General features: G+C 37.0%; 1 protein-coding gene and 1 non-coding gene across 3 annotated transcripts in view; both read left to right on the top strand.

The window, feature by feature from the left end:
• EDEM3 (ER degradation enhancing alpha-mannosidase like protein 3) overlaps window positions 1-14,988 on the top strand; it is a 66,388-nt gene that overhangs the window by 3,917 nt on the left and 47,483 nt on the right. For both annotated transcript variants that reach the window (XM_070397667.1, XM_070397665.1), the window contains exon 2: window positions 1,380-1,425. In XM_070397667.1, the coding sequence (XP_070253768.1) occupies window positions 1,380-1,425 (46 nt within the window). The remainder of the gene's footprint in view (window positions 1-1,379; window positions 1,426-14,988) is intronic.
• LOC138996494 (U11 spliceosomal RNA) lies at window positions 3,170-3,302 on the top strand. The gene has a single exon (XR_011468787.1). It is a non-coding gene; the product is annotated as a U11 spliceosomal RNA (small nuclear RNA).

The raw sequence follows: 14,988 nt of genomic DNA, 5'->3' as shown, positions 1-14,988 counted from the left end.
TATTTCAGGGGAAAGAAAAAGAATTCCCATATTCCATTTATTGATAACATTGCTTGAAAGGGAAATTTTAACTTCTTATTTATTTGGTTTATTAGCTAATTTGAGAGACCTTATCACCTGCATATAATGAATGTCTAGAAGGATTCTGAGATAACTTGATACATATAAACACAAAGATTTAATGTTTTAGCAAAGTGATAGGATCTTGTTTTTAGTAGTCAGGTGTTTCTAAATGATTAATTTAAAAAGTTGTCAGGACTTACTTTACTCAGTTCACTAGTTTGAATGTACTTGATTTTGCTGGTCATTGGAGCCAGGATCTGGAAATTAGTCCGTTTCTGTCTGTTAGCTTTATTATTACCATTATTTCATCCATCTATGATTACAAATTTTAAACTGGCAATTGCAATATAGCAAGAAGCAAAATAAACTTACACCCAGCCATTTTTTTAAAATTAGGAACTTAGAAATAATATTAAGAGTTAATTAAAGATTACTAAACTATTTTTCCCTTGCTAATTATTGAGATTTTAGCCATAATATTAACTTTCATAGTTTTTCCTGTAGCTCTCAATCCCCCAAACTTGAGAGCATTTAATTGATAGGCTGATTCCTTGGTCCCAACCTTGCAGATTTTAATTTAGTAAATCTGGTGTGGGGATCAGAAATCTCCATTTAACAGTCAATTTGGGGATTTTGAGAAACAGCCCAAACACACAAATCTCTTTTTGAGGATTAGTTTTCTCATTTTAGAGGTGAATATTGTTTATTTGACTTTTGACAGGTTTTTTTTTTAAAGGAGCTAAGAGTACACCATAAAATCATCAAATCTATCTTCATGAAAACATGACAAACATATTAATAAATATGTATTAAACTGTGCATAATGATTTTATTCAGTTTAAGGGGCGAGGCAGAGGCTTGATAGAGTATTGTTATTTCATATCAATATATACACCATGCCTCTCTTTTGGTAGACTATATAGTGTAAGTAATAGTATTTCTTTTTGGGGTTCTCCAACACTATTCCCCCCTTTCAAGATAGATGTTAGATAATTTTGTTAAGAGGTAGTTGTTTTTCAGCAACACATTTCCTTCTCTACATGGCATGTATCATTCATCAGTTTTCTTTGGAAAAATTATAAGATGAATTTTACATGAGTTGTTAGGAAGGAATACTAAAACTTTGGCCCAGCTCTGTGTGGTTCATGAAAGCTTGTCGACTAACACTGGTGTATTTCCTGACTCTGCTTATGTCCTCTTCCAAGTAAATGTTTTTTGTTTGTTCTTTATTGGTATATGTTTATGAAGAAACATTTACTTTTTGGAAAACAATAAATAGAATATACTTTTTTCTATTTCTGCTCTTTTAAAATTAGGAATCAAGTACTGGAAATGTTTGATCATGCCTATGGCAACTATATGGTAAGTAGAAAGCTTATTTTTATATACCATTCATGCGAACAAATTACTTTGTGAGCATAGTCATGGGAATTTTGAAACCTGAATTAGTAGCACATTAAAAAAAAAGTTTTTAAAAATAAGTACAAATGTAAGCTAACAGAGTATTCCTGGGAGTGGTTCTTAGAGAACCAACTTATTGAATTGGTAAGAAGAAGTTGAATTACATTATGAAACTGTATATTTAAACAGTTTCCTTTGATGCTATCAACGATGTTTATTGAGTGCTTTTTATTTTTATTTATTTATTTTTTAAAAAAATATATTTTATTGATTTTTTACAGAGAGGAAGGGAGAGAGATAGTTAGAAACATCAATGAGAGAGAAACATCGATCAGCTGCCTCCTGCACATCTCCTACTGGGGATGTGCCCGCAACCCAAGTACATGCCCTTGACCGGAATCGAACCTGGGACCTTTCAGTCCGCAGGCCGACGCTCTATCCACTGAGCCAAACCGGTTTTGGCTATTGAGTGCTTTTTATAGATATGTATTGTGGACATAAACATGAATAAGATGTTATTTTTGGCCTTAAAGGAAATTATTTTTTAAAATAAATAAATAAATAACCTATTTTCAGTAATACTTGTAGTCTCTGTCCAAATTATGTCCTCATGGTGGGCTTTGATTTGAATATATTTTGCTTTCTGATACACTGACCTATAATGTTTTAAAATGTCTTGGTGCTCACTTGAGATGAAATAGCAGTTTCAGTTTTTCAAGATGAAAAAGTTCTGGCGATCTTTTGCACAACAGAGCAAATTTTAGAGCTCAAAAGAAAATTGTATGTGTAATTTTGTAGAGTTCAATCAAGTTATTCTGAGAATTACTGCTAATGACTTTTTTTTTACACTTTAAAATGTCAGCAGATTTTCTTTTATGATAAGGCCTATAAAAATGTAGTGGGAAAAGTTTGATAGAGAACTATCTTGCCAAAACCGGTTTGGCTCAGTGGATAGAGCGTCGGCCTGTGGACTGAAAGGTCCCGGGTTCGATTCTGGTCAAGGGCATGTACCTGGGTTGTGGGCACATCCCCCGTGGGAGATGTGCAGGAGGCAGCTGGTCGATGTTTCTCTCCCATCGATGTTTCTAACTATCTCTCTCCCTTCCTCTCTGTAAAAAATCAATAAAATATATTAAAAAAAAAAAATAAAAGAGAACTAACTTTAGTTCATTCTGCTTTTAAATATTTTTCATTATATATTACTCAGATATCTTCATATAATATTATAACATCTAAGTACATATACTTTTTCATTTTTGTATTTTTAAACATTTCATTTTTGTATTTTTAAATATGTATTATATTTAATGATCCTTATTCCCTTTTATATTGTGTATATATATATATATATATATTTAAATATATTTTACTGATTTCTTACAGAGAGGAAAGGAGAGGGATAGAGAGTTAGAAATATCGATCAGCTGCCTCCTGCACACTCCCTACTGGGTATGTGTATGCAACCAAGGTACATGCCCTTGACCGGAATCAAACCTGGGACCCTTGAGTCCGCAGACTGACGCTCTATCCACTGAGCCAAACTGGTTAGGACTATATTGTATATTTTTAAGAGTACATACTGAGTTCCTAAATAATTTTAGAATATGTTGATGAAGTTTTGTATACTCATTAAATTCATTTCTTAAGATCTTAGTCATTTCCTTAACTTTTTTCCCAAAATCATTTATTTAAAAAAAAAAAACAACAACGGTGCTCCTGTTAGAGTGGCACACATAGGGCAGCTTGATTGCTCTACGTGTGAAATTGACATCAAGAGATTTTGGAAGCATAATATTTTGGTATCTGGGTAGCTGGTAATTGTTGGTGCTGGAAACCTGTGTGTCTGTGTGTGGGGGGAGGAGTGGGATCATTTATCCCTGGTTAATTCAGTTTGGGCAAATCATAATTTAACAAATGTAGGCTAATGGTTTTGAGGTGATCAAGTGGATACATGCTACACTCTCAAACCTTAGCCATCTCATAAATGCATACTTTTGGATCCAAAGTTAAGTAAAAGGCATATAGCTGCATCCATTCAATACATCTCACTATGAAGAGTATCCTCTCTTTATAAAGCACAGTATCTTTAATATCTTGTCACTTATTAGGTAAATAGTAGAAAGTTTTATAAGCATACTTTTCTTATTATTGAATGCACCTAATAAGTGGGTTTGTGACAGAGCAGGTATTGAGGGCAGCTATTGGACCCTAACTGGGTTTCTATTACAACTACCCACCTACAAGATATAAAGGAGAGGAATTTCAGCTCCAAAGACTGGGAACTACTGCAATTAACATTCCCCTCCATATTTCTGGTAGAGGCCCACCCCTCTGCAGTCTGTGCAATACTTGTTTTTAAATGTTCAACTGTTTACAGCATGAGTGATTCTTACAGTGTGTCTGTGTTATGCTCACTCAATTTATTTGAGTTTTGTAACCCAAGATTTAGTCTAGAATTTACACTTCCCCTTTTCAGGTTCTCAACGAACATGAAACAGTCCTAAAATATTAAACAGAGAGCAGGAGCTCTGTGTTTGTTATTTGAAGTCAGTTGAAATTTTTTTCTAGTTTTTACACCCAGAAGCACTATCAGCTTGCTGTAGAGAAAAAAGGAAGGGTTTTGGAATGAGGTGGGTTTGAGTTCATGTCAGCTATTTAATAGCTTGGACCTACACAGATCATTCTAACCCTTCTGAGCAGTGTCTTCCTATGTAAAATGGGGATAATTGCAAAGGGTATATTATGGAGTATAAGATTTTTGAAAACAAGGACCATTTTCTTTAATTTTTAATAAATTCATCTTTTATATGTTCCGTATCTAGCATGATGCCTGGTATGTATATGCTTATTACTTTCTTTTTTTTAAAGAACTGACTTGAATTCTTGTGAAGATGCAATGAAATAGTGCTTAGTTTTTACATTTGGTTATTGTGATATATCTTTGCCTTTTAAATTCAAATATATCATTCAATAAACTTCACTAAAATACACGTTTATGGTGAATTTGGGATATATGTCTTTATATTTAATTTACTTTATAGTAGTCAGTTGCCTACTGTGCTAAAATATAAAAATGGCTGGCACATGGTGGACTTTTAATATATGTTGAAAGCTTTGCATTTTCCACTCGTTCTTTTTAATATTACTCTCCAATCTAGTCTATAATTAGAGCAGTTCCTTTTTGCTTTCTTGGTTTCCAGGCAAACAGTGGTATTTTCCAAAGACAGGTACTAGAATATGATAAGAGCGAGAACTCTGGAAATGGAGCAGGACAGCCTGATGCGGCTCTGCTACCTACCAGCTGGGCTCTAATCTGCCTGAGGCTGTTTCCTCATCGCTCTGAAATGGTTTGCTTGCCTCACAATGTTGTAAGGATTAAACAAGTTAATACAAGTGCTTAGAACTAGTGTCCGGCAAACAGGAAGCACTGTATAAGTTTACTGCTGCTACCAACTACTGCTGCTACTAAAACTGCTACTGTCATTATTCATTCTCTGCCTGAGATTGAAATTGCCCTCCTAAAATTCCCTCTAGGCTCTAACTCATAACTTGTTCCCTGGATTTACTTAGAACTTTCTTAGAACATATACATTATTTCCTGTTTTTTTGTTTTGTTTTGTTTTTTAATATATTTTATTGATTTTTTACAGAGAGGGAAGGAGAGAGATAGAGAGTTAGAAACATCGATGAGAGAGAAACATCGATCAGCTGCCTCCTGCACATCTCCTACTGGGATGTGCCCGCAACCAAGGTACATGCCCTTGACCAGAATCGAACCTGGGACTTTTCAGTCCGCAGGCTGACGCTCTTATCCACTGAGCCAAACCGGTTTCGGCCATTATTTCCTGTTTAGGCATGTACCTTTTGAGGGTATTTTTTTTTCCTTTCCTTTTCTGTTAATACTGTTTTTCTGTAACCGTGCTCTGCCAGCTTTAGATAGATTACTACATCTCTGCTATCCCTTGGTGTTACATCCAGGAATTTTCTGATTTTATCAGTTATGGGCATAAATATTAATATTATACCAGCTATGTTTGACAAATCTATAGCTCCAGTCAAACTGTAGTTTATCCACAGCGAATTGCACAGCTGGCTTTCTCTTTTCCCTAAATAACATGAAATTTGATTATTTTGGTAGTTCTTGTGTACCCTTACGTAACCCCAGACTACAGCCACTTTAGGGCTTCTGTTAGCATGTTTTCATTATTTGTGCTAAGGTCAGTTTGCAGATTAATTTAGATGACACAATGACATGTATTTAGGCCACCAAATGCAGAACCGTTTGGGACCTGTGCTCTGATCTGATCCTTGTCTTCCAGTATTTTTCCTGTCTACCGTAGACAACTCAGTTAAACTGTTATATGTTAAAACTGTACTTTGGTGGCGCTCTAAACATTGCAAGTAGACTCTAAAAGAGTTGGTAAGCACATTTTAATTGGTAGAATCATATCTAATAACTACTTCTACGCTTGATTTTGTGAGAGCACAGTTCAAAGAAACATCATCTTTTTTATAGTTCAAACCAAAAGGAAATGTTTTAGAATGTAACTTCTTTATGGGTTTATGTGTGTTTTCTTAGAATTTTTTCCCCCTAATTTTAAAAAAATATTTTATTTTCATTGTTTTTATTGATTTTAGAGAGAGGAAGGGAGATTGGGAGGGGGGGGAGAGAGAGAGAAGAGAGAGAGAGAAATATTGATGTGAAGGAGAAACATTTCTTGGCTGCCTCTTGCTCACCTCCTACCAGGGATTGAGGATCGGACCTTGATTGGGAATTGAATCTGTGATTTTTTGGTGTAAGGGACAACATTCAACCAACTGAGTCACATTGGCCAGGGCTCCCTAATTTAACAAAAATTTTTTTTTATTGTGGTAAAATATACATAATAAAATTTACCATTTTAACATGTACAGTTTGTGGCATTAAGTACATTTGCATTATGCAACTATCAGTATCTCCAGAATTTTTTCATATTCCCCATTTGAAAATCTGCCTAATGTATCTTTTTGATAGTTTGCTCATCAAAATGAGTAATTCTGTAAATAAGGTAGTCTAGAAGTGGTACTAATGATTTGGAGGAGGCAAGATAAAAATTATCACATATACAGGGGTGGGAAAAAATAGGTTAATAATACATAATACAATAATTCATAAATAAGTAATAATACAAGAATAAACTTTCACGTACAACTCTAAACCTACGTTTGCCCACCCTTGTATGTTTTGCAGATGTTTTCTCTCAGTGTGTACTATTTTTTTGCCTTTTAATTTTTTCTTAATTTTTTCAAATCTTTTGTTGAGAGTTATTACAGATGTTGCTCTTTTTTTTCTCCCCATTGCCCCCTCAACCTGGTTCCTGCCCCAGGCATTCACCACTCTTATTGTCTGTGTCTATAGATAATACATACATGCATACAAGTTCTTTGGTTAATCTCTTTCTGCCCCTTCTACCCCCTTCCCTCTGAGATTTGTCAGTCTGTTATGAAAGTATTTACCTTGCTTCTGGTTCTATTTTATTCACCAGTTTATTTTGTTCATTAGATTTCTTGCTCATTTATTTTGATTTTTAGATTTAATTTTTGATTGATATGTATTGCCATTTTATTGTTCATATTTTTAATCTTTTCTTCTTCTTCTTCCTCTTAAAGAATACCCTCAACATTTCATGTAATACTAGTTTGGTGGTGATGAACTCCTTTGGCTTTTTCTTCTTTGTGAAGCTCTTTATCTGACCTTCAGTCCTAAATGATAGCTTTGCTGGATAAAGTAATCTTGGTTGTAGGTCCTTGCTATTCATTACTTTGAATATTTCTTGCCACTCCTTTCTGGCCTGCAAAGTTTCTGTTGAGAATTCAGTATGAGTGCTCCCTTGTAGGTAACTAACTGCTTTTCTCTTGCTGCTTTGTCTTTTGCCCTTGGCATTTTAATTATGTGTCTTGCTGTGGGCCTCTTTGAATTCCTCTTGTTTGGAACACACTGTGCTTCCTGGATTTGTAAGTTTATTTCTTTCACCAGGTAAGGGAAGTTTTCTATCATTATTTCTTCAACTAGGTTTTCAATATCTTGCTTTCTCTCTCCTGCTGGCACCCCCATAATGTAAATGTTGGTATACTTAAAGTTGTCCCAGAGGCTCCTTACATTATCTTCATATTTTTTTTTCTTTTTGCTCTTCTAATTGGGTGTTTTTTGCTTCCTCATATTTCAGATTGTTAATTTGATTCTCAGAATTCTCTACTCTACTGTTGAATCCCTATAAATTATTCTTATTTTATTTTATTTTCTCTTTAACGTTCTTTTTTTATTATTAATTAAATCTTTATTGTTCAGATTATTACATTTGTTCCTCTTTTTCCCCCCCATAACTCCACTCCACCCAGTTCCCACCCCACCCTCCTCCCTCATTCCCCACCCACTGTCCTCATCCATAGGTGCATGATTGTTGTCCAGTCTCTTCCCACATCCCTCTCACCCTTTTCCCCCCCAAGAATAGTCAGTCCATTCCCTTTCTATGCCCCTGATTCTATTATAATCACCAGTTCATTCTGTTCATCAGATTATTCACTTGATTTTCAGATTCACTTGTTGATAGATGTGTATTTGTTGTTCATAATTTGTATCTTTACCCTTTTCTTCTTCTTCCTCTTCTTAAAGGATACCTTTCAGCATTTCATATAATACTGGTTTGGTGGTGATGAACTCCTTTAGCTTTTTCTTATCTGTGAAGCTCTTTATCTGACCTTCACTTCTGAATGATAGCTTTGCTGGATAAAGTAATCTTGGTTGTAGGTTCTTGGCATTCATCACTTTGAATATTTCTTGCCACTCCCTTCTGGCCTGCAAAGTTTCTGTTGAGAAATCAGCTGACATTCGTATGGGTACTCCCTTGTAGGTAACTGACTTTCTTTCTCTTGCTGCTTTTAAGATTCTCTCTTTGTCTTTTGCTCTTGGCATTTTAATTATGATGTGTCTTGGTGTGGTCCTCTTTGGATTTCTTTTGTTTGGGGTTCTCTGCGCTTCCTGGACTTGTAAGTCTATTTCTTTCACCAGGTAGGGGAAGTTTTCTTTCATTATTTCTTGAAATAGGTTTTCAATATCTTGCTCTCTCTCTTTTTCTGGCACCCCTATAATTTGGATGTTGGTGCTCTTGAAGCTGTCCCAGAGGCTCCTTCTGCTATCTTCGTATTTTTGGATTCTTTTTTCATTTTGCTTTTCTGGTTGGGTGTTTTTTGCTTCTTTGTATTTCAAATCGTTGACTTGATTCTTGCAATCCTTTAGTCTGCTGTTGGGAGTCTGTATAATATTCTTTATTTCAGTTAGTGTATGCTTAATTTCTAGTTGGTCCTTTATCACAACCTCGAGGGTCTCATTAGATTTCTTGTAGATCTCATTAAGTTTATCGGCAGTTTCTAGAAAATTCTTGAAAAACCTTAAAAGTGTGGTTTTGAACTCTATATCCAGCAGTTTGCTTTCCTCCATTTCTGTCATTTGTGTCCTTTTTCTTTGTCTCCGCATTTTTTATGCTTCCCTGTGTTGATATAGTGGTTTTCTGTGCTAAGTGTCCTCTAGGGCCCAGTGGTTCAGCTTCCCCAATTACCTGAGGAGGACACTCTTGGTGCACCCCCTTGTGGTCTTTGTGCACAGTCTTGTTGTAGTTAAGCCTTGATTGTTGTAGGTATCACTGGGAGGATTTGACCTTCAGGCCAATTGGCTGTGAGAATCAGCTGTGTCTGCAGTGGGAGAACTTCTGTGCTGGAGACACCCCTCTAGGGCAAGACTTGCTTCAATGGGGCTTTGGTGCTCACTAAGTCTGCCCCCTGAGTGTGTCCTTTATGATTCCACGGAGCTGCAAACTGGATAGCCCCACTCTGACCTCTGGGTTTCCTGGCTCCTGGATCTCTAGGGAGGTGCTAATCTAGCCTTTGCCTGAGGCTATCCAGCAAAAGCCTCCCTGCAGGGCTTGGGTGGGGCGGGTCCCACGGGATCAACAGGGCGGGGCTAGCAGTTATGGCTGCTCTCAGTCTTGCCCTCAGAGGCTCTGCTTCTCAGTGTCCCGGTACTCGCTGCAAGCCCCTTGGAAAGAAAGCTGCCCTCGAGTTCCAACCAATGCCAACAGTCCCACTTCTTCCGTATGAGTCTGGGTCCCTAAAGACTCGCCAGGAACTGGAGCTCAGAGCCTGAGACTCCCTCCCAATTGAAAACGACAACTGCGCCCTCAGCCGCCAGCCCGCTCTACATGCACCTTCGCACCTTAGTATTTTACTTCCGCACTGCCCCTCCTCTGAGTCCCGTTATGCTTTTCTCTTCCCTTCTAGTTGTAGAATTTCCACTCAGCCAGCCTTCCTGTGGTTCTGGATGATGTCCGTTCCGTCTTTTAGTTGTATTTTTGAATTGGTTGTTCGAGGGAGCAAACTCCGTTGTTTACCTATGCTGCCATCTTGGTTTCTCCCTAAATTATTCTTTTTAAAACAATTTTTTTTGTTTTTTACTTAGGAGTAGGATATTCTTTTTTTAAAAATATGTTTTTATTGATTTCAGAGAGGAAGAGAGAGGGAGAGAGAGATAGAAACATCAATGATGAGAGAGAATTATTGAATGGCTGCCTCCTGCACGCCCCCTACTAAGGATCAAGCCCGCAACCCAGGCAGATGCCCTTGTCTGGAATCGAACCCACGATCCTTCAGTCCGCATATCAACACTCTATCCACTGAGCCAAGTTGGTTGGGTCCCTGTAAATTATTCTTTATTTCAGTTAGTGTATAATTAATTTCTGACTGCTCCTTTTCCATGTCTGACATTCTCACTAAGACTCTTGAAAATCTCACTAAGTCCCTTGAAGCTTTCATGAAGATCCTTGAGTAGCCTTGTAACCGTGTTTTGAACTCTGTATCTAGTAGTTGGCTTGTTTCCATTTCTTTCATTTGTGACATGTTTCTTTGTCTCCCCATTTTGGCTGTTTCCCTGTGATTGTTTCTATTAGGTAGAGCTACTATGTCTCCTTGAGTAGGTAGAATGGCCTTGTGTAGTAGGTGTTCTATAGAGCCCAGAGACTCAGTCTCCCTAGTCACCTGAGCTGGGCACTCTAGGTGCACCCCTGTGTGGGCTGTGTGCACAGTCTTCTTTTAGTTGAGCCTTGATTGCTGTTGGCGTCAGTGGGAGGAATTGCCTTCCAAGCCAATTGGCTGTGAGGACCAGCTGTGATTACAGTGGGAGAGCTGCTGTGCAGGAGACACCCCTATGGAGCAGGACTTGCTTCAGTGGGACTTTGGTGCTCACTGAGTCTTCCCCTTGAGTGTGTCACAGTGGATGTGTAGAGTTGTAATCTGGTATGGTCTGAAGTTTTCCACCAGGTGCACTGGCTCTATGGTCTGCAGGGAGGTGCAAAGTCAGCCACTGCCTCGGACCACCTGGCAGGAGCTACAGAGACATCTGTAGATGCCTGCTATTTGTATTGGTTTGGAAGTGCCCAGGCAAGGCCCAGCTGTGAATCAAGACAGGCCGGTGCTAATGCTGTGTCTTGGGCCTTTTATTGATAGGTTTGGGGCACGTTGACACCAGCTGCAGCTTGTTTGAGAGATGTTAGCAAAGTCTAAGCCTGAGCCAGAACAGGCCCTTCATATGGAAAAGCTGCTGCAAATAACTTGGGTGGGATTGCAAATTGGATGGGGCGGGGCCTCAGGGAATATAAGGGCAGAGCGAACCATGTGGGCCACGCTGATGGAAACTCAGATATGGCTCCCAGTCAGCCCTGCGACAGGGGAGGTCGCAGCACAGGAATAGTGATCCCTGGGAGCACTCCTGTGTGGGAGAAAGCTGCCTCCCAGTTCCTGCCCCGATGCCAGACAATTCAGTTCCTCCCTGTATGTGTCTGGGTCCTGCAAAGCCTACCTGGTGCTGGAGCTCAGAGGGCTTGAGTCTGAGTAAGTTCGTTTGCTGGCCCTTTAAAAGGAACCCCTGAGTCTCCTGTAGCCTCCGAGACGCTCAGCCACACTCCCCACTGGTTTTTACCACTCGCAGTTACAGGGGTTTCTTCCCAGCTCTGGAGCCCTGGACTGGGGGTCTGGTGTGGGGCTGGGATCCCTTGCTCCTCACGGGTGTCCTCCCTCCCGATTAAATAAATGGCACATGTGGGTGTCAGACCAGCCTGTTCTGTGCCTCAGTTCCTCCTACCAGTCTCAATGTGCTTTCTTTCTTCTCTAGTTGTAGGACTTCCATTCAGCCAGCTTTCAGGCGATTCTGAATGATGGTGGTGCTGTATTTTAGTCGTAATTTTGATGTGCTTGTGGGAGGCAGTGAGTACCGCATTTACCTGTGCCGCCATCTTCTAGCTTTTTCTAATTTTCCTAACAATGTCTTTTGAAGCGCAAATGTTTTAAATTGTAACCAAGTTCAAGTTACCCTTTTTTCTTCTATGGTTCATGTCTTTTATATCCTACCTAAATAATATTTGCCTAGTCCAGGGTAACAAAGATTTTCTTGTTTTCTTCTAGGTGTTTATAACTTTAGCTTGTTTCTTTAGATCTATTACCCATTTTAAGTTAATGTTTATATATGGTGTGAGGTAATGGTTGGTTTATATGTATAATTTTTCTATGTAGATATCCAATTGTTACAGCACAGTTTATTGATTAGAATACCCTTTTTCCACTGAATTACTTTGGCACCTGTGTAAAAGCAGTTAACCTTAAATGCATGGGTCTCTTTCCAGATCCTTTATTTTTTTCCCCCATTGATCTAAATATTTATTTGTACAGCAACTTCACAAATGTCTTGAGTGTGATATTAAGTCTTTTAGCTTTGTTCTTTTTCAAATTTGTTTTAAGTATTTTAGGTTCTTTGAATTTCCATGTTAATTTTAGAATTATATTATCAGTTTTACAAAAAAAAAAAGCCTGTGAGCCATTGACTGAGATTATGTTGACTCTAGATCAGTGGCTCTCAACCTTGGCTGCACATTAGAATCACCTGGGAGTCTTTTTAAAATCCTGATTTCTGGGCCTCATCCTCCGGAAATTCTGTTTCTTTGTTACTAATGTTGTAGCCCCACCCCGTAACAAAGAAACAGAATTTCCGGAGGATGAGGCCCAGAAATCAGGATTTTAAAAAGATTTTCAGGTGATTCTAATGTGCAGCCAAGGTTGAGAACCACTGCTCTAGATCAATTTGGGGGGATTGACTTAACAGTTTTCAGTCTTCCAATCCAATATGGTGTCTCTGTCCACTTACTTAGATCTTATTTAACGTCAGTGATGTATTATAGTTTTCATAACATTGGTCTTGCACATCTTGTGCTACATTAATTCATAAATATTTCATATTTTTGATGCTGTTGTAAATTGTATTTTTTCAAGTTTTAATTTCCAATATCTCGATATTATACAGAAATACAAAAACGTTTTTGTCTATCAATCTTATATCCTGCAACCTTGCTTAACTCATGTATTATTTCTAGTAGCTTTTTGAGGTAGATTGCTTAGCATTTTCCACATGGTCAGTCATGTCATTTATAGAGACTTTTCCTTCTTTTCACTCTTTGTACCTTTTATTTCTTCTTATTGCAGTGGCTAGAACTTTTCACATTATGTTGAAAGGAGTTGTGAGATCCTTGCCTTGTTCCTAATCTTAGGGATAAAACAGCTTCCTTTACTGTTAAGTGTGATGTTAGCTGTTGGTTTTCACAGATGCCTTATATTAGATTAAGTTCCTTTCTAGTTTGCTGAAAATTTGCATCATTACAGGGTATTGAATTTTCTCAAGTGCGTTTTCTATATCTATTGAGATAATCTTCCTAAAAAATCTGTTAATAGTAGGACTTTATTTCATTGTAACATTATTATATATTGTCATTTATTTCACGAGGTCGACTTATCATTGATCAAATTCAAATAAATGCAATCCTAAACACTTGAAAAATGGTTTGCTAAGTGAATATAAATAGTGAACAGAAGGGAATAGGAAAATTTAACCTAGAAATGAAGAGAGAATTTGAAAAACTACAAATTATACAAATTCATTAATTAACATATTCTATCAGTGGTTTAATAAATATCATTAGTTTTTATTTTAGGAAGGAATATCTTCCTCAAGGAGGGAGGTTGTTAAGGATCTGTAATAAAATATTTAGAAATGAATAAAACATTTAAAAATGTACATAATGTTATGGGAAATTAAATAGATTGGATATTTTCAGTAACTCACTTTTATAAATAACACTTTTGTTTTATTATTGTTTTTAGTAGAATAAAGTCTCTTTCTTTTGCCTAATTCTTGGGATTGGTTTTATGTAAAGTTAGTTTTTGATGTTGCTTTGACTTGAGTGTTTTCAGACAGAGTTTTATCACTTCAAAGCTCTAGTAAGTTTAGAATCTAATGTGGAGAGTCTAATATGTTTTGTTTTATTTTGTTTTCCCTCTTGTTTTTAGTTAGGCACACTTACTATGTAATTCATACTGAACTGTTTTATCCGCTGAGCTTTGTTTCTCAGTGATCATTATTAAATGATTGTCATGGCTCTGAGTTGTAGCAATGTGCATTACATATCCTTAGTTCTGGCAATACATTGTGAAGAGAAAGTATTACTGTACTGCAAGTAGCCAGGATGTTTGTTTGCCACGTATGCGTTATTCTGGATTTATGCAAACCAACTGTAGTTTGCTTTGTGGTTAACCTGAAGAAAAGGCTGTGGTTTTGTTTTTATCCTTAATCTTGAAACAGGAGGACATGAAGTATTTTTACACCTGGTTCAAAACTCCCTTATTTGATTATTCTGGTTTGCAATTGCTATTAATATTTTTCTTATCTGGCTAAGCTTAGGGTTTGAGTTTCATACTCAATTTCAGACATCAGTGTTTGTGTGTGTGTATGTGTGTTGCAAAACTCTAAAAATAGCAGTATGAAGCTTTCTAAGTAACTCTTGATCTTAAAGGAACTTTTAAAAATCAAATTAATATTTGAATGATATCTTTTGAAATACATCAGCAAAATTTAAAAATACTATTTTTTTTTTAGTTCTAAGTGTTTTTATATGTGTTGATATGAAACTGTAAAGCAATAAAAACAGTGTGCCTTCTGGGAAATTACAATTTTATTGGAATTAACACTGAAAAAGTATTAGGAACTTGTCATGTAAAAGACACATTACAATAACTAGGAATTTATACTAAAAATTACATATAATATTAAAATTACAAAATATCCAATTCAGAATTTAGTAGCTGCACATGACGTGTAATTATATCAAAACATTTGTTGCACTTTTTAAAAATATTTAAAGAACTGCAGTCTTCAATGCTTTTTTGTATTCTCTAGCCTACTTTAATTATTTGGGGCAGGATGGGAGGGTCTTTCCCTTTCTGTTGACCATGTATTTAGTGTTCCTGACCTCTATTTTATTTTTCTGCTGCTAATGTGCTGTGAGTTTGGAATTACATAATTGGGTTTAGGATAGAGTTGGACTTGGAATCAGGAATATTGTTGCTGAACTTCAAAAATTAAAAATCATATGGGCATACAAGTATGGGAGGAAC

This window comes from Myotis yumanensis, unplaced genomic scaffold (assembly GCF_028538775.1).
Source record: "Myotis yumanensis isolate MYYU_CA2020_CCGP unplaced genomic scaffold, mMyoYum1.0.hap1 SCAF_17, whole genome shotgun sequence".
NCBI lineage: Eukaryota > Metazoa > Chordata > Mammalia > Chiroptera > Vespertilionidae > Myotis > Myotis yumanensis.
Note: the sequence above shows the minus strand (reverse complement) of the source record. Positions and strands in the feature narration are given on the sequence as shown.